This window comes from Myxocyprinus asiaticus, chromosome 48, assembly GCF_019703515.2.
Source record: "Myxocyprinus asiaticus isolate MX2 ecotype Aquarium Trade chromosome 48, UBuf_Myxa_2, whole genome shotgun sequence".
NCBI lineage: Eukaryota > Metazoa > Chordata > Actinopteri > Cypriniformes > Catostomidae > Myxocyprinus > Myxocyprinus asiaticus.
In genome coordinates, this window is record NC_059391.1 from 14,030,649 (window position 1) to 14,050,856 (window position 20,208).

At 38.2% G+C, this 20,208-nt stretch overlaps 2 protein-coding genes across 6 annotated transcripts in view; one reads left to right on the plus strand and one right to left on the minus strand.

Annotated features, from left to right (window-relative positions):
- Window positions 1-399: 399 nt before the first annotated feature.
- On the minus strand, window positions 400-18,428 carry LOC127437546 (ubiquitin-conjugating enzyme E2 Q2-like). Of its 5 annotated transcripts, XM_051692535.1 has the most exons (14): window positions 18,291-18,428; window positions 13,803-14,072; window positions 12,300-12,404; window positions 11,960-12,082; window positions 11,794-11,850; window positions 7,826-7,984; window positions 5,802-5,886; window positions 5,621-5,681; window positions 5,417-5,507; window positions 5,238-5,296; window positions 3,534-3,582; window positions 3,345-3,440; window positions 3,118-3,184; window positions 400-3,036 (listed from the first exon to the last, which is right to left on the minus strand). In XM_051692535.1, exons 2-14 carry the CDS (start codon window positions 13,959-13,961, stop codon window positions 3,005-3,007), a joined length of 1,143 nt encoding a protein of 380 aa, XP_051548495.1. In that variant the 5' UTR covers window positions 13,962-14,072; window positions 18,291-18,428; the 3' UTR covers window positions 400-3,004. The 5 variants fall into 5 exon arrangements, with proteins under 5 accessions (XP_051548495.1, XP_051548498.1, XP_051548496.1 ...); XM_051692538.1 differs by lacking the exon at window positions 18,291-18,428 and having other exon boundaries at window positions 7,841-7,981; window positions 13,803-14,106; XM_051692536.1 differs by lacking the exon at window positions 18,291-18,428 and having other exon boundaries at window positions 7,826-7,981; window positions 13,803-14,106.
- The window catches only part of LOC127437545 (putative interleukin-17 receptor E-like), a 29,033-nt gene continuing 22,847 nt past the window's right edge, over window positions 14,023-20,208 (plus strand). Inside the window, exon 1 of the mRNA XM_051692532.1 lies at window positions 14,023-14,154. The gene's annotated coding sequence lies outside the window, so the exon portion shown is untranslated. The remainder of the gene's footprint in view (window positions 14,155-20,208) is intronic.

Genomic DNA, 20,208 nt, shown 5'->3' on the forward strand with positions numbered 1-20,208 from the left:
CAGCTTCATAGGGATTATGGGATAGTAGTGTCCAGCTGATCCAGGTATTTCTCACCTGCTCTTATGAATACTGAGGATTCTGACATTTTGGCATCCTATAAGAGGATTTTGTCATTAAAGTTAGTATAGAGAATTGTGCATATTCGGACACAGCTATTACATTACAAATATGACGTTACAATTGTCTCCCCAATGTCTATTCAGCACTAATTCTAAAGTTCCTGATGCTTTTCTTCCTTAATGAATATTTAATAACAGGCAACCCAATGAGGTTCCTCGTAAAATTCTTTATTCATAAACTTGATGCAAGTTTACAAATATACTGTACATGGTCAAAATTCTCTTGCAATGAAAAAAAAAAAAAAAAACTAACAAAAACCACAGAAAGCATGCCAACAGTGAGATTCAAGAACCATTAATTAATGAGATGGCACCAGTAACAAGTTCTGTTATTTGTTTCTGTTTGATTCGTGTTCAATGTAAAAAAAAAAAATATATATATTTTTTTTTTTAAAAACACCAAGTCATTACGGTTCAGACACGGAAACAGACTAAAGACTATCAGTCACAGAAACCTAGGTCAGTGTGGACAAACCAGGGTCATTCACTTTTGAGAACGCATATATAATGAATTCTGAGATGACAAATCTATTTAAAGAACATCTATTGAAGAGGTTTGCCTTTAACTGAACCTTACTGATGAAACAAAGACTGAGCACTTAACTCTTAAAACAGGACAGCAGCATTAACTTGCAAAGTAGACACTTAGTTTTCCCAAGATATTCCTTCTGCATTGGCTCTCTTGAATTACAATTACACGTGATTGTAGTAAATGATTACATTTGCATCCATGTTAAAGATATAAGCTATGTATCCAAGAGCCTCTGTTGTGATGATGCTGGTCTTTCAGAAGTTTTAACAAGACCCTCTTAAACTCTGTGCAGATCCAAGAGGCACAATCACAACATTCTGTGCAAATACTGAACCAAAATGTCCCACAATATTTACAACTGGGAGGGTTTCTATTTCAAAGAGGTTAAAAAACAAAAATAAACTGTGTTTATGTGACTACATTTGACCAAGAACTAAGATTCAGTAAACATAAGAATAGGGCATTTCTGATTCGCTATTATTGTCAGAGTAATCCAATTGCCATTGGCACTTAATATTTCTTACTGCAACGTAAACAAGCTAAACTGTGGCAAGCAGAAGCTGTTAAAAACTACTTTAATGGAGCTAGAGCAAAGTTCTATTCTTCAAGTGGACAGATAAATAAAAATGAGCCGAAAATATTTGTAGAACAGAATGGATTTTCCTGAGTTTTCATTGAAAATGGTAAGAAACTGCAAGCTTAGACAGTCATCAGAGCTGAAATTTCACTTTTATAATGCACTGCAACACAAAGTTGTGGGGGACAAAGCAATCGGAAGGTATGATGTATTTTGACTCTGAACGTTGAAACATTGACCATTCTTAAGACTCTATACTGGACAATCATATCCTGGAGGTATATATTAAACACAATGCCATTATGAGATTCCACTGGGCATGTAAAGTAAAAGTGCTCTTGTAGTGTTGTGCTACGAGAACAGAATTATTTGCACTCTTGATTTTAATCCATCTATGCTCACATAAAGGAAACTGATGGTACCAACAAACTTCGGAAAGCAGTATGAAGTACTGCTGATAACGAGAGGTCCATTTGTAATGTAAACCTTATATGTCTCAAATCTGTAACAGCTGTTCTTTAATAGAGCAGAAATCATGAACATCTTTCAAATAGGCAAGGTGGTGACAAAACTGGGGTGGGAACAAAAACAAACAAAAAAGTTATCACTTATATAAATAAAAATTAAGATATGACCTTGTTTTGAGTATTATTATTATTTTTTAAGACATCCACATTTTTCCCATTTTGAGTCCCAAAGTCTGAGTCCTCATGTGTAAAACAATTGATAATTCCTCCACTTCACATAAACACCACATTTAAGATGCCTTAAATCCATTTACAAGTATACAAGTGGAGCTTTGTTCAACTATGGAGCAACGGCAAGTCCCGCTTCACCCTTTTTATAGCCAAAGTTTGCATTTGTCCATTACTGCTCAGATCAGCCATATGCTAAATGCGAGCATAAGGGAACTGGGTGGAAATCATCCTTCGTGGAAAATCAAAAGGAGCTAGATTCGTATAACTGCCCCTTTTCGCTTCCTCGCAGTCACCATTAACATTAGGGTTGCTTAAGAAGCTTGCGCATAGAATGATGGCAAGAAACAATTCTTCGACAACATCAGCTTTACATTTACCAGTATATGTTAACTCAGAATGCATGAGGAAAGAGTCTCTATAGATACAAGTGGCACATTGTCTTCACATTGTCTCTAGTTGCATCCATTTCCTGTTTTAAGTTCAGTAAACCACCACCTCAGTCCAAATGGCATGGCCATAAGAATGTCCTTTAAAAGCAGACAGAGAGGATCAGATCCAGCATCTTCGTCGTGTCTCCATCCATGTTTTTATCCTGAACAGAGCCAGGCTCTAAAGAGGAGGATGAGGAGGAAAAAAAAAAAAAAAAAAAAAAAAAAAAAAAAACATGTCTTACTCTGATCAGAACATCTGAAGCCATTTCAAAACTCCATGTTAGATGCCTATTAGTACCATGGCTCTGAACGTCCCATCAGTATGAGAACATAAATGAGACAAAAAAACAAAAACAAAAAAGAGATTAAAGAGCATGAGAAACAGAGAGAAATCCAAAAGTCATGTTAACGAGGTGTGACCGAGTCATGGGATCTGGTCAAAAAAAAGTCCAGCCTTGCAGAAGATAAAGGACGATGCACATTTCTGAGCATTCCCGACAGCACGAGGGCAGAAGTTTTCCCCGCTGATGGTTTCCACAAAGGGGCATCATACTCAAGATGAAGAGGTGAATAACATTAGTAAAATAAAGCAAAGGTTTGACCAGACATCCCATGTTTGCAGTGTGCAAGCAGATCGATGCTTCTCCTAGCCATCTTCTTTTGGGGGTGTGTACCAGCCTACAGAAAAACACCACAAAAAATAAGAATAGTTCAAAACACATTATTTTTTAATTGGGTCGTTCTTGTTTCAATACCTACCATTCTTTTCATGGATCTGAACCAATGATTTGTATGACTGTTGTGCTCTGGCAAGATTGTATTGATTCTGCAAAAAAACAAACAAAGAGGAAGGACCAATGTCAAAACTGTCATTCAATATTACTCCAACCATTTTTGGGTGTTTTTTTTTTTTTTTATCAGAAATGTCACAAATACAGTAATGCTGCTCTAGAGAACTTGACAATGAAGACGATGGCTGAACAAACCTTATTTGCTCCAAATTGCACTCTTGCTTTCCCTTTGACTAACGTGGCATTGATTTGCATGATGACTGACTCTATTGAGTAGGCACTGCTCCAGCCCTGTTATCAACAGCAGAGATCAAAAGATTTTATTCAAATGCATGAAATGTGTAGAAACCATAACAAAATTATAGTAAAACCGAAAAATCAAACCTGTTTGGTAAGTAGTTCCATACACAAGGCTCCTCCTCCAAGAACATAGCTGGAAAAAGACAAACCCACTATTAGGATGGACAAATATTACAGATCATCACTGCAGTTTCATAAAAAGAAAAAAAAAAAAAATCTGTATAAACTAATAATATAAATGTGCTGCCTTACTAATTTATAAATACAACTTTGAAGACAACAAAGGATCCTATTTATTTAAATTAATCCTATAAAAAATTCCCATGTCTTAGTGTAGAATTCAGTAGTGCACAACATTCTGAAAAGAAAATACTTTTCATATTTATTTATTTTTCATCAAAATGTAACAACTTTCTCCACCTCTAAAAATTATTTTTTGCTGGCATAACCAAGGCCACGCAGGCAGAGAAAAATACACTGATGAGCAACACAAAACACATCGCACCCTGCTGCGTATGGGGCTGTGTAGCCACAGACCGGTCAGAGTGCCCAAGATGACCTCTGTCCACCGTCGAAAGCACCTACAGTGGACACACGATCGTTGGAACTGGACCTTGGAGCAGAGGAAGAAGGTCGCCTCGTCCAATTAGGCCTGTTTTCTTATTCATCATGTGGACGGCCATGTACGTGTCTGTATTGGGAGCCAGCTGGTACATGACGGCAGTTCAAATCCCGCTCAAAGTGGGTCAAGCAGGACCAGTTACAGTAGTGCCGTGACCCGGATGGGACCTCACTCCCCTGGCCTCAAGAGGCGCAATAGCGACATATGCTAGGGATTGTAGCCTTTAGCCTCCTTGTTAGCACGCCCGCCTCCCATGCCGGCTGACGCCGATTTGAATCCCGCTCGGAGTGGGTCGAGCAGGACCAGTCACATGTGCGCCATTTACCTGGGGAAGTCATGGCACAAGGATACACTGTGGGAAGACGACAAGCCGGTGGAGGGAGTGATGCTCTGGGCAATGTTCTGCTGGGAAACCCTGGGTCCGGCCATTCATGTGGACGTCAATTTGACACGTGCCACCTACCTAGACACTGTTGCAGACCAGGTACACCCCTTCATGGCAATAGTATTCCCTGATGGCAGTGGCAGTATTCCCTGCCACACTGCAAACACTGTTAAGGAATGGTTTGTGGAACATGATGAAGAGTTCAAGGTGTTGCCCTGGCCTCCAAATTCCCCAGATCTCAATCCAATTGAGTATCTGTGGGATGTGCTGGACGAACAATTCTGATCCACAGCGGCTCCACCTCACAACTTACAGGACTTGAAGGATCTGCTGCTAAATTCTTGGTGCCAGATACCACAGGACACCTTCAGGGATCTTGTAGAGTCCATGCCTCAGCGGGTTGGTGCTGTTTTGATGGCACGAGGAGGACCCACAGCATATTAGACAGGTGGTCGTAATGTTTTGGCTCATCAGTGTATAATATATTTAAATATCATAGCCTAAAATGTTTGACTCTAACCCGATACAATTAAATCCTGATGCATACAATCAAGTTTTGCCACAAATAATTTTCCACATATCATATTATGAATGCAGTTTCATACTGTTTTCAAATATGTAAGAGTGTTCAACCAAAATCAAAAAAGCCTTGGGGTGCTGGAACATTCCTATTTATAAGAGCAAATATATAGACAAATAACATAAAAAAAAATAAAAAAAAGTCAATAAAAGTAAACCAGCAAAGTAGGGCAGGACTGAGTTTAAAGGTTCTCAAGCTCACCCTCCAGACAGGACAGGAGACACAACCCGCACAAAGGGAGGATCAAAAGGAAAGTTATCCTGCCATCAGAAAGATAGAAAACAGAAATTCAACTACAAGTGCGAGTAATCTCTCCTCTCAATCAAACATTGTCAATCAGCACTGTTTTTTCAGTAGAACAAAACAAACAAACTACTTGCCTTATAAGAAAAATTAAGCAAAATGTAGTCCATGCCTTCTTTTTCCTTCAAAACCTGTAAGTCACTGTGCAACGGACTGTCTGGGTCCACCCTTGAAGAAAACAAAACATTGCAAAGAACTGCATCGAAACACATTAAAGACCCAAACACTTAAAACATCAACCAACATGATATTTGACATTGATGTTATGCATCTGTACTTACGTCCTTAACTTGACATGCCACTCATAAAGGCTATCATTGACTAACTCCACTGAATAGATACCTTGAACAGACAGAATGGAATGGTAAACAAACAAATCTGTTTTTTCTCTTATCTTTTCACTGGAACAAGATAAAGCAGATGGAATATGTGAGACAAGGAAATGTCATTCTTGTAAATTACCTGTCTTGTAACTCTGTGATCTATAGATCTCCCTGAGTTCCTTCATGAGACGGTCAGAGGCCTGAACTGAACCAGAAACCGCACCCTAAAAGACCAACATTAAGGCATTTAGGGAACATATACAGCACAGCGATACATAATATTCCAAATTCTTCTTCAGTGTACACATTACAGACTTTGCAAAGAGAAAAAGATAGTGCAATATAACATACAGTACATCAGGAAAGTATTCACAGCGCTTCACTTTTTCCACATTTTGTTATGTTACAGCCTTATTCCAAAATGGATTACATTCATTATTTTCCTCAAAATTCTACAAACCCCCATAATGACAATGTGAAAGAAGTTTGTTTGAAATCTTTGCAAATTTATTACAAATAAAAAACACACACAAAAAAAAAAATCAAAAAAAAAAAAAAAATCACATGTACATAAGTATTCACAGCCTTTGCTCAATACTTTGTTGAAGCACCTTTGGCACCAATTACAGCCTCAAGTCTTTATGAGTATGATGCTACAAGCGTGGCACACCTATTTTTGGGCAGTTTCTCCCATTCTTCTTTGCAGGACCTCTCAAGTTCCATCAGGTTGGATGGGGAGTGTCGGTGCACAGCCATTTTCAGACCTCTCCAGAGATGTTCAATCGGGTTCAAGTCTGGGCTCTGGCTGGGCCACTCAAGGACATTCACAGAGTTGTCCCGTAGCCACACCTTTGTTATCTTGGCTGTGTGCTTAGGGTCGTTGTCCTGTTGGAAGATGAACCTTCGCCCCAGTCTGAGGTCCAGCGCGCTCTGGAGCAGGTTTTCATCAAGGATGTCTCTGTATTTTGCTGCATTCATCTTTCCCTCGATCCTGACTAGTCTCCCAGTTCCTGCCACTGAAAAACATCCTCACAGCATGATGCTGCCACCACCATGCTTCACTGTAGGGATGGTATTGGCCAGGTGATGAGCGGTGCCTGGTTTCCTCCAGGCATGAAGCTTGCCATTCAGTCCAAAGAGTTCAATCTTTGTTTCTCATGGTCTGAGAGTCCTTCAGGTGCCTTTTGGCAAACTCCAGGCGGGCTGTCATGTGCCTTTTACTGAGGAGTGGCTTCTGTCTGGCCACTCTACCATACAGGCCTGATTGGTGGAGTGCTACAGAGATGGTTGTTCTTCTGGAAGGTTCTCCTCTCTCCACATAGAAATGCTGGAGCTCTGTCAGAGTGACCATCGGGTTCTTGACTAAGGCCCTTCTCCCCCGATCGCTCAGTTTGGCCAGGTGGCCAGCTCTAGGAAGAGTCCTGGTGGTTCCAAACTTCTTCCATTTACGGATGGAGCTCACTGTGCTCATTGGGACCTTCAATGCTGCAGAAATTTTTCTGTAACCTTCCCCAGATCTGTGCCTCGATACAATCCTGTCTCGGCGGTCTACAGACAATTACTTGAACTTCATGGCTTGGTTTGTGCACTGACATGCACTGTTAACTGTGGGACCTTATATAGACAGGTGTGTGCCTTTCCAAATCATGTCCAATCAACTGAATTTACCACAGGTGGACTCCAATCAAGTTGTAGAAACATCTCAAGGATGATCACTGGAAACATGATGCACCTGAGCTCAATTTTGAGTGTCATGGCAAAGGCTGTGAATATTATGTACATGTGATTTTTTTTCGTTTTTTATTTTTAATAAATTTGCAAAGATTTCAAACAAACTTCTTTCACATTGTCATTATGGGGTATTGTTTGTAGAATTTTGAGGAAAATAATGAATGTAATCCATTTTGGAATAAGGCTGTAACATAACAAAATGTGGAAAAAGTGAAGCGCTGTGAATACTTTCTGGATGCACTGTATCATGAGGAGAGAATATAGTAAAGACAATTCTTTAATCAATCAAATATGTTATTTTACTACTGAGCATAATATTGTCAGAACAGTGGTGTGAAATGTGTGAATAACTGAATGAACTTGAGTAAAATTGTTTTAAGCTTTTTAAAATAGCTTCACCCCACCCCCAAAATTGTATAAAAGGTACCTTACCGAATGGACACTTACGTTCAAGTGGTCCTGCCTCTGGTTCTTGCGGATTTTCTCCAGAATGGCCAAATTCTCCTTCTCAATGCCATCATCCTCTGACTTTTTCCCATCGACCGGCTCCTCCTCTTTCATCTCATAGTGGTCTAGATCTTCTATATCCTGCTGCCACAGGAAAACACACACACACACACATATATATATATAAGAAATCTTAGGTATCAATTGGTGACTTCTCTAACCATAAAAAGAGACCTAAAATAATATTTAAAGGGATAGTTCACCCAAAAATGATAGTTCTCCTGTTGTTCCAAACCTGTATGCCTTTCTTCCATGGAGCACGAAAAGAGATGTTTGACTATTGTTAGCCTCAGTCATAGAGTGGGGCGATATAGCCAAAAATATTATCACAATATTTATATATATCTCATTCAACATTAATATTTATCACAACATACATTTAATACCATTAATGGGGGAGGAAATGCATTTCATATGTTTGTTAGACTTCAAGAATGAATGTAAAAAGAACTTTGTTTACAAGTAAACTCCACAGGGTAAACTACATTTACATTAAAGTTCGAGAAGAATACTCAGTTTAAGATTTAATCCTACATAAGATGCGTGATCTCTTTTCTTTGGCGAAATTTCATCATCTTCAGCGGACATTTGTGTCCACTGAAATACTTTTTTTGTGACGCTACATAGTCCAGCTCAGCAGGTGGTGGTAATGCACCATAAGATGGATTGCCAACCACCAATAAACATCACAAGCAGTGTTCCCAAATTGGGCAGGTTTCCGCCCAACTGAGCTAGTTTTGTGACTGTGTGGGGAAAAGTGTGACAAAACTGGACTGGTCTGAAATGATTTTTGCAAGTTTTAAAAAATATAAAATTAAGCAATTCCATTTCTTAAGCAACTAAAATAATGAAAATGTCTCAACACAATGATTTAATCCAATAGTCAAATTATTGATAGACAAAATTTTGCTGAATCCTGTTCAGAGGAGCCCCAAGTTGTGACACCCACTAGTATATTCTAACAACTGTGCAATCTGCAGGTGTTGCCGGTGGATTTAGGCAATAATAGTGTTGAAAATGTAAGAGAACATGTCGAAAAATGGGAAATTAGTTGTGTTTAATGCCAGAACTTATCTGAGGCGTGTTTTTTTTTTTCATGCATATTTTACGCTCTAGCAAACAAGTGGAGAAATTGCACCTAAGATGCCTTTTGGCTAGAAGTTTAAATATAGCTGCAAGCAGCGATAACAGGCCCAAGTACCATGGGTCCATTTCCTCCCGGTGGCTTTCGGAAAACAATGCAAGGTGGACACATGCATTTGACACTATTCTAAACAATTTTGAAGCAATTTGGGTAAATATAAGAGGACTATTTTAAAGTCTATTGTAAGAGCCACACTTCCTGCTGCCAGGTAGTGGCGCTATGACCATGACCCAAAGGTCACATCCATGTGATTAACTGCCAAGATTAAACATACATCGCAAATTTGATCTAAATCACACATTGCACACAGAAGATACGAGACACTTCCTGTTTCCCATTTTTCACCATTAATTTAATGCCTCACCATGATAACACATTTTGATATATCAAAAATCTGTTCACAATTTAGCATCTTCAATGTTTTGGCATAATATTGTCTAAATGGTGACAGACCTCATGAATCCCCTAGGAGGATTATTTATAAGAGGCCGTCATACACACCCATTTTAAAAGGGGAGCTACAGACCCCCCCCCCATTTGTGTGAACTTTTGCCCAGTCCAAATGGGTGACAACTCTGATGTGTGGGCAACATTTCATGACATTTTAAACATGCCTAGTGCCTCAAAAACACCCAAATATAAGAAGGAATCATATTAATGCGTTGCCATGGCAACAGTTTTTAAGGCATGAAATATTCCTTTACAATTTTACATCAGCAGTGTCCTGACATTATTCTAAAGAATTCTGAAGCAATTCATGTAAACACAAGAGGGCTATTTCAAAGTCTGTTAAAAGTGCCATACATCCTGCTGCCAGTTGGTGGTGCTATGACCGTGACCCATCATTGCCGCATCAATGCGATCAGCCCCCATTACCAAACATACAGCTGAATTTTCATAAAAAAAATGAAATGGCTACAGAGCCCCCCCATACGCCCATGTGTGAACTTTTGCCCAGTTCTAATGGCCGCACTTTCAATGCTTGGGCTCTTATTATGCTGGATGAAATCGCTGCAGGATATTTTGAGATTTTAGCACTCATGGTGATCATATTGCTTACTCTTTCTACATCTAATAATCATGTGGAGAGAGCAATTTCACAAGTGACACATCTTAAAGGGATAGGTCACCCAAAAATGAAAATTCTCTCATTTATTCACCCTAATGTCATCCCAGATGTGTACGGCTTTCTTTCTACTGCAGAACACAAAAGATTTATAGAAGAATATTTCAGCTCTGTAGGTCCATACAATGCAAGTGAATGGTGACCAGAACTTTGAATCTCCAATAACCACATAAAGGCAGCACAAAAGTAATCCATAAGACTCCAGTGGTTAAATCCATATGTTCTCAAGCAATATGATAGGTGTGGGGGAGAATATTTATGTCCTTTTTTTACTATAAATCTCCACCTTTGACCAGCCCGACAAGTAGGTGGCGATATGCATGAAGAATGCGAATCATCAAAAAACAAAAGGAGAATGTGGAAGTGAAAGTGGAGCTTAGTAGTAAAAAAAAAGTCTTAAATATTGATCTGTTTCTCACCCACATCTATCATATCACTTCAAAAGATAAGGATTTAACCACTGGAGTCTTATGGATTTCATTTTTGCTGACTTCGTGATTTTTGGAGATTTAAATTTCTGGACACCATTCACTTACATTGTATTCTTTTAAAATCTTCATTTGTGTTCTGCAAGAAGAGAGAAAGTCATACACATCTGGGATTGCATGACGGTGAGTAAATGATGAGAGAATTTTCATTTTCGGGTGGTCTATCCCTTTAAAAGTGACTCTTGAATTTGTCGCTCCTATTTGGATGAGCGAACAGACCTGAGCACGGAATGATTGGACATCAGCTGTATTGCGTCCTAATTTTGACTGTTCTGTGTACTAGCTGTGTATAACAATTCAACTGACTATACAAAGATTTAATTACGTTCAAGTTGGAATTTGGATGAGCTATAATGGCGTAAAACAGATTACATACATTACAATATTTAATGGCAAAAACATAACTTCAATCAAAGCACAATGACACTTATATTATTCAGCTTCTTGATAACCCAGGGAAACATTTTTGTTCCTTTTTCAGTTTGTGTGTGTTTGTCTGTTTGTGTGAATAAGAAAAAAGGGGTAAAAGGAAACTTTTTTGGAAACTTTATAGTTCCATTACTTAATTGAGTCGTTAAGGTTGTAAAGGTTATGCTTTGGTATTATGGTTAAATTGAGCTTAATTTTCATATGCACTATTTGGGCAGATTTTTATACATTCGAGCAGATTTTGAACAATCATTGGACTGGAAATCAAACTAATCTGACAACACTGATCACAAAAAGAAATACTTTCTTGCCTGTGACAGCACCTTGGATCATGAAAAAACATTTAACTAAATAGTACATAAACAGCAATGATGTTGATGTCAGAGTTGCTGTTGTGTTCAGTTGATAGCTGTGTTGCATTGTCAGTCCTGTCTTCTTCGGTATACAACAATATAACTTTAGCTAGCAAGTGGCTACCTAGACTCATTACAGATTTACGTGACAGCAGGGCAAGGTAGCCACTAGCCAGCTACTTAATCGGCTGATTTCATGACTGTGATTCAGTTAGATAGTTGTGTATAACTTTGCCAAACTGCTTTTTATCAACACACACCTGATCCGATCGTCTAGATGTAGAACATAGGCTAAATATCAAAGTTTAATTTTTTGGGTGAACGATCCATTTAAATCCCTTAAAGTTTAGTACCTCAGCCATTTCCTCTTCCTCCTCTTCTTCTGATGTCACTTCATCTGTTGTTCCATGCTGGACAGAACATGAATGAACAATAAGTTTGCACTGAATAATTATAATACGTAAAGGGGGGGGGGGGGGGGGTAATGGGGCTGTGTAGATCTGTGCAGGTTTGTCCCACCTTCCTGTCTTGATTAATGGGTCCAGCAGGAAGTGGCTGGTCCAGCATCTCTACATCAGGGTGCTGGGGCAAGTTATAGAGTCGGCATAAATCACAGATCAGCCTTTTCAGCTGCTGGAGGAGCTGCATAAGATGAATGTTATAAGTGACACTATTTGACCAAAAGTTGGCACAACATTTATGATTTACAACTTTACCGCTAACTACCATAACACTTCCAATAATCACCTATTGGAAACTTTCAAATAAATGTAACAGGTGTTGATATCAGAAAAAAAGTGCCACCTTGACCAAAATGTGGATTTGGGCTCATTACACACTAAAGAAGACACTTTCTTACCAAAGTATTGCCTTTTCTAACATCGTCTAGTCGTTCAAGGACTTCGGTCAAACTTGGGTCATCCGAGTCAACGAACCATATCGGCGGGGTTGAAGGGTAAGACTCCTATGAAAATATAAAGAGTTAAAGTCAGCATCTTCATAACTGTACCAAAACATTGTCCTTTCGCAAGGTTATTCAAGTCTGAGCTGCTCTGTACAGCAAGCAGCATAAAAGGTCGCATTGCCATGCTCACTGACACAAGCCAAACCAATCAATCAAATTCTGTTGTTGTCAAGATGAATTTAAAGGGGTTATAGGTGATCTCATTATAAATGAACAACCAAAAAAAAAGACTGTTGCAGATGTGTGTAGTGGTATTCTTTTAAGAGAACTGTGTCAGAGGTTCAGTGGTATGGTGTAAAATCATGTGTACATTCTGTTCCCATCCCTGTGTCCCCACATTAGGGGTGACTCAAAGGCAGAACGATGTCGATTTGATTCTTCTTGACAAGACCACACACTGAAATAAGTTACTGCACCTCACACATCAAGATAGAAGCCAAACAAACTGACTGGCCTCATCAAAACACAGGCTAGTGGCACTGCAGTGATCGTCGTTTAAAAGCGTTTGCACAGTTCCATGATGTTTATTATCAGTCTATCACGCTTAATCGATTTACATCCTAGGGGTTAAACACACGTGCACATTTTGTCTTTTTGGCGTCACACCATCAATTAGCCGTGAAAACCAAAGGGCTACTCGTAAGCAAAGTTTACAAGTGTACTAATATTGCTAATATAGTTAACAATTCAAGGAAATCGCCTGCGAAACAAATTTATATAACTATAACTGGCAATAAACACATAACAACTGTATTTTACATCTACGCATTTCTTGTTACTTAACAGGCCTCGTGAAACGAAGAAATTCAGTAAACTACCTCCTAATGACTACATTTGCTAGAGCAAATTTAGGTTTATGCTAATGTTTAAACAGATAAAATGAATTAATTATCTACAAACCACCCAAAAGTAGGTATCGGAAAAATACAACTCTATTTAGTGCTAGCGTTGCTCAGGCAGTCAGCAAGTTATAGTATCAGCCTAGCTAAATGAGCACACAAGCTAATTACTTGCTAACTAACTTGCCTGGGATAAACAAAACAACAAGAACGCTGGTTCAAACAAAGAACCTCGTTATTATTTAACCATGTCACCTTTAATATAAGCAAACAAGCGTTTATAATAATAGGCTAATTTACCTAGCTATCAAAGTTAAAACCAGAGATAACGTATTAACTTTGTTAGCTAAGCAAACTAGCAAGCTAACGTAGCTTCGTGCTAAGTGACTTGTTTAGTTGTGATTTTCACATCCATTTGAGTAATCGATATCAATAGCCTCACAGCCTTTTATTCTCGCTATAAAGACTCTAAACACGTCAATGTTGGCGCTCAAATGGGTTGTGGATGGGTGTTATTGCACTCGGCCTTTTCTTGTTCGCCTGGGCTGGTGAATCTTACCGTAATATTGCAGTGAATTATCAGTAGCTTTTCTCCCGTCACGTTAAACTGGCAGCTTAGCTCATCGGGCTTCCAGTCGATTATACGGAATCGCTCATGGTTTGGGTCAAAGATTGACTCCAGGAACTTTAGTTCGGCCTTCAGCCCCGACACCGACATCTTCCACTCATCTCATCAGTAGCCAGGCCGCGGGGGGAAGGTACGCACGGACTACTGCGAGCGCGCAGCTGATTCCAGTGAATGTGTTGTTCGTGCAGAGCGGAGCCGAGACTGGAGGAGAGAAACAACAAAGAGGGGGTGGGGAGAGGCGCACTGGAGGCAGAGGACAAAACAACGCCCGCCAAGAAATTATGTGAGAGGGGCCAGAGGGTGCAAGGGGATGTGATCAACATATGTGGATGCTGTTGGTTTTCCAACTGTTATGTGTGTTATTTCAGTTCAGCCATCCTACAGGCAAGCTTTGCACTAGGAATAATAATAATAATAATTATTATTATTATTATTAAAACAATTTTTTAACAAGAAACATGTAAAATATTATTACATAATATTTAATAATTATAAACATAATGTTATAATAATGTTAAACAATATAATAATGTTAAAAATAAACACAATAATAATAATAATAATAATAATAATAATAATACTTATTATAATAAAAGGTGCTATATGTAATATTTTTACTGTACTAAATCATAAAATGACCATAATATGTCATTAGAGAATTAGGAAACATGCTAAGTTGAAGTACTGGCTTTTCCGATAACAATGCTACAGCCAGTATATTCGACATTTAAGTTTCCATTCCGGGCCGGAATTTCTGTTTATGTTTTGGCCTGTGTGATCCCGCCCACTGCCCACTCACCAATATTATTTCGACCCCGCCGGGTTGCCAGATTTGAACAAGTTTTTAGGCAAACAACACTGCGTGCTGCAGCCAGCAAACGAGCTGAATCAGAGATAACAGATTACACCCAACCTAAAAAGCCTCGCCATCCATCTAAAAACCACCATGACCAGAGGCGTAGTAAAACAAGGATAAATACTGGAGATGCCTTTGGAAAATGGAAACAGCTTAAAGCCCAGCAATCCTTTAAAACGGATGCTGAGTTGGCTAATTTGCGTGTCAACATTCTGGCAACCCGCATGAGCTTCGAGTCTGGGGTGGGGCAGATAACTCTCCAATATTTTGAATTTGGACTGCAGTACCCATTTCAAACGCTTGTTGTCAATCTTACATAAAGCTTTTATTTATTTTATTTATTTATTTTTAGCCTGAAATATTTTTTTAATGTCTAAGCAACTGACAGAGAACAAAAACTAAAAAATCACATCAGAAGACAAAAAAATAAAAATGACGATACAAATCCAGACTTCTGTTCTATAAGGGTGAATATGGATAAAGTGGAGTGGAACATTTTTAGAAATATTATTTTTCCTGGCACTTTTAGTTATAATTCAAAAGCCATATAACCTGACATTATACTGTACCTTTATAGAAGGCTTAGTATGTCTCTTACTTTAATCAAATGCAAAATTTAAACCCTAATTACTGGGGAAAGGAACCTTTGAAGAACCTTTTTTGACCAAATCCCAGATTTATTCAGACAATACTGGTAAAGTGTGACACTTATTTAGTCATTTCCCTCCTCTAAAACATGCTGGACAGGGGCCTGTACTTCAATACAGTAGTTTAAGTATTTATTTTGTTTGCAACATAGTCTTAAAATATCCACTTATTAAATCAACTTAAAAAATTCAAGATGATAATTCTCCATAATTTGTTTTAAATATTAGTGTAAATATATGCCAGTATGCCTCTGGCAAAAAAGGACAGAGTCAAATAAAATTACTCTATAGAAAATATCTACACATTAATTGGAATTACTTTCTAATTTCCTAATGCACCATCACATCATAAATAATTATATGCAACATTTACAAACATTAAGCCAACTTTCAAATTTGTCATTTTCCTTACCATTGCTTTTCCTATATATTTTCCCGTGATAACGATTCTATGGGTCCAAAGGTCCAGGGGGCCCCACAACAAACTCTGAACTGTATTTTTTAATAGAAAAGGGGCCCAGAGCAAACAACAGTCAGGGGGCACAGGTTACCTTGCTACGGCCCTGCCACCGGTGGTCATGAAATGAGCTCTTTCCCACAACCTGATATAACATCATCAACTAGGGAACCAAAATAATTAATTGTTTACTTCCCAAAGATTACTTTAGTTAGGATATTTAATAATTTAAGGAAATACATGTGGATGTAACTGTCCCACTTTACCCTTATTCACCTTACATAGGGCATATCTTACCACACTGGGGAAAAAAATGACGAGTAAGATTTACTTAATTTTTATTTAGCAAGTTTTTGTATACAATTTTTCTAAGCAAATTTTAATGGTATAAAATTTAATAAAATCTACAGTGGTTTAATCCATGTCTTCTGAAGTGATATGATAGGTGTGGGTGAGAAACAGATACATATTTAAGTACCTTTTTACTATAAATCTCCACTTTCACTTTCAGAATGTGAAAGTAAAAGTGAACGTGGAGATTTATGGTAAACAAGGGATTCAATATTGATAGTTTCTCACCCACACCTATCATATTGGAACCACTGGAGTTGTATGGATTAATTTTGTGCTGCCTTTATGTTATGTTGTAGGCTTTAAAGTTCTGATCACCATTCACTTGCATTGTATGGACCTACAGAGCTGAGATATTCTTATAAAAATCTTCATTTGTGTTCTGCTGAAGAAAGTCATATACATCTGGTGTGGCATGAGGGTGAGTAAATGATGAGAGAATTTTCATTTTTGGATGAACTATCCCTTTAATGCAAACTGCAACTAATATGCCCTTAAAACAAATCATTTACCATGGTAATTAGTCACCAGTATTCGACTATGTGAAGCAGATATACATTTTTCATGGTTTCATGGTATGAACCATAACATTATTTCCATAAGAATTTTTATTCGGCGAATTCTTCCCTGTTTCGTCCCTGCTGTTGAGTGTTTAACGTTGCTGTTTGTTTCCATCTAGCGGCGAAAAGCTCGTAGGCCTACATTTTCTTTAAATAACATTAACGTTGTGATCTAGTTACAGGCAGGGCCGGGGTGGGATTCATATTTAGCCGGGGATGTCGTGTCCAAGTCAGCCCACACCCAAAAGGGGGGTTGGAGGTGAAGATGATAACAATAAAACAAGATCACATCAAAAAATATGCAATATATGTAATTACTTGAAAATTATTTAAGCTCTCCATGTCATTATACCACATACGGCATTCACTAAGATTTTCACTTTGTCATAAGACATCACTGTATGTGTTGTAAAAATAAGTGAATGTTAAAGGGACATTTCCTCACCCTCATGCCATCCCAGATGTGTATGACTGTCTTTTGCAGAACATGAATGAAGATGTTTAGAAGAACTGTTGGTCCATTCAATGCAAGTAAATGAGAAGCGGTGAGAAACAGATCAATAATTAAGTCATTTTTTACTATAAATCTCCACTTTCACTTTCATAAGCACTCTTCTCTCTTAAGAGTTCTTCTTCTGTTTTCGGTGATTTACATAAGCATATCGCCCCATACTGGGCAGGGAGGAGAATTTATAGTAAAAAAAAAAAAAAAAATTAAATGTTGATCTGTTTCTCACCCACACCTATCATATCGCTTCTGAATACATAGATTAAACCACTGGAATTGTATGGATTACTTTTATGCTGCATTTATGAGATTTTTGTACCTTCTGAGTTCTGATCACCATTCACTTGCATTGAAAGGACCAACAGAACTGAGAAATTCTTCTAAAAATCTTAATTTGTGTTCAGCAGAAGACAGAAAATCATACACATCATGATGAGAGAAATTTCATTTTTGGGTAAACTAAGTATATTTTAAAGACTATCTAGGCACATAATAACACTATAGAACTGTAAATGTTTATAACTCTTTCAAGATGTACAGGCTCACACTTTAAATGGTCAGTGCTTTGTATTTTAGATAATTAAAATAGCAACAGATCCAGTGAAACAATTAAGGTTGAGTGATTGTTTTTACATTTTTACATGCCATTCAAAAACGTGCCATTTTACAATGATAAGAGTGAAATAAAAGACTAAAAATAACACATTTGTACTTTTCTTTCACTTGGAATGTAAATGTTCAGGACAAAGGTAAAATGGTTACTGTCTCTTTAAGAGGGTTTTATCGCATGGTACAACATTGAAGGCACTCTGTGCAGTTTGTTTCGTTGAGTTTAATCTTTTGAGAGCTGTAAAGTCCCATTATTTTCGTACCGTGTTGTGCTGTTGCATCTGTATTCATTTACTTTAAGTATTCTGCTATTTTGTGACAAAAATAATTTTGCTATTATCATTCTGCACTGCTAAGGAAGAGGATTTCAGAGATTAATTGATTGAGATTATGAGACTGCATTCAGTATTAAACTAGTGATGATCTTGTACCTGAAGCACGTTCATCCATTCAGCTATTAGTAGCCTATCTGTTCTCGATGGATCTTCTGTGATCCTTCCCGCGCTGTCAAGTGAAGCACATCAGTTTCGTCTCTCACAGGCTACTCTCTCATTTGTTTGAGTGTGAGATGATAAAATACAGACTGCGTCCGCTATAATACGGAACACAATTCTGATCCTTTAAATACCGGATGTTACGGACTGTTGGCAATTGTTATGCGACATATGATGAAAGTTTGTCAATGAACATGCGGACCTAACCGGACCACTTTTTGACCGGCCCAGCGGGAATTCTCCCGATCTTCCCGATTGCCACTCCGGCCCTGATTACAGGGGTCCCCAAACTTTTTGCTGCCAGGGACAGGTCACGCTATGTTTTCAAGGGGGCCGGAGTGATCCTACGGTATTTTTGTCACAGAGATTAATCTTCTGCTTTTATTACATGGATTAGTTTTACAATTACAATTCATTCACAGAACATGATTTTAATATTGGTCACTTTATTGTATGTATACATTTCTTAGCAACTTGCTTTAAGGTAGGCCTACTTTGCCATTGCATACATGTTATCTCTGTTCACTGGCGTGTGCTTGTCAAGAAATAATTAAAAAATTAAAATCTGTGTGAAATTTTACATTTTAGGCTACTTTATTTTACGTCAGTGGATCCATCCATTGGTTCAAAGAACTTTGATTTTGATTAATCTCAGTGATGAGTCTTTTTAATCTGTTCACCAAAAAGATTCGTTCAGATTAGATCACATATATTTGTTCATTGTCCGCTTTTGCAAATTATGATTTTGTGCCAGCAGATGGCTCTAAATGACCGTGTTTTAGCCTTTGAACTAGGAAATAGAAGACTATTCATTTATTCAAGATCGGAAACAGTCTAATTACCTTTTATTAAAATTTGTGTGACTTCAGTACTGCAGAGTGTTTAAGCATAATAATTATTTACTCACAAATGACAACAAAGCATATCTATCATACTGTGAACTGCTCAGCATGACTTTTTATCAAGCTCTACAAAATAATAGACAATACTAGCCTAAAAAATAATAATGAATTTCAATAAAGTCCATATGCCATTGTAATAAGTTGTTTATCCATTTTTTCCCTAATTCATCCAGCCCGTTTTCTTGTTGAACGAGATTGAACAAAAGACTTGCCCCCTCCTCTCCTTTAGTTGTTCAGCAGATCCTCCTTAATGAAGACTGATTCATGCACTTAGATCGCGAACAAATGTACCAGTACTTTCAGTTCCTTCATAAATGAGAGAGATACATGGCGCCGCCCAGTGGTTGATCAGGAAAACTGTGGATAGTCAGTCTTACAGGCATGAAAAGCCACCAAAGCAGTCTCGCGCTTCCAGGACGGACCGCCAAAACATTTCGGGGGGCCATATTCGGCCAACGGGCCGTAGTTTGGGGACCCCATATCTAGTAAAAACACAGATAGCGCAGTTAGATATAACTATTGTTACATGAATTAGGAGCCTTTGAGCCTTCACTGCACACTAATTAGAACTGGCGTTGTGATGTAGTAGTACGAGTGCCACAATCGATATCTGAGTGCCACAGATGCAGTATACTCATAGGCGGACCTATGGAACAGGCAAGCCAGGCAAGAACTTCTCGCTTGCAGACTGTAGCGCGATGACGTAGTGGATCTAATCCCATGCGTACTGGATTTTAGTGACGTAATGGATGTTTGAATGCGCATGCGTATTCACATTTCAATGTTTTGTTTTATTACTGTAGCGTACTCAGCGGTTATTAATATAGTTTATATTCATGTAACACACACACACACACACACACACACACACACACACACACACACACACACACACACATTTATTTATTAGGGCTGCACAATTAATTAAAATAAAATAGCGGTGGGACATTGTG

Coding starts and splice junctions, on each gene's coding strand:
- LOC127437546 (XM_051692535.1), bottom strand. CDS start 13,961: ATGTCGGTGTCGGGGCTGAAGGCCGAACTAAAGTTCCTGGAGTCAATC. Junction 7,985..11,793: donor AGGAAGAGGAAATGGCTGAG/GTACTAAACTTT, acceptor TTCCTGTGGCAG/CAGGATATAGAAGATCTAGA. Junction 5,887..7,825: donor TGAACGTAAGTGTCCATTCG/GTAAGGTACCTT, acceptor TTGGTCTTTTAG/GGTGCGGTTTCTGGTTCAGT.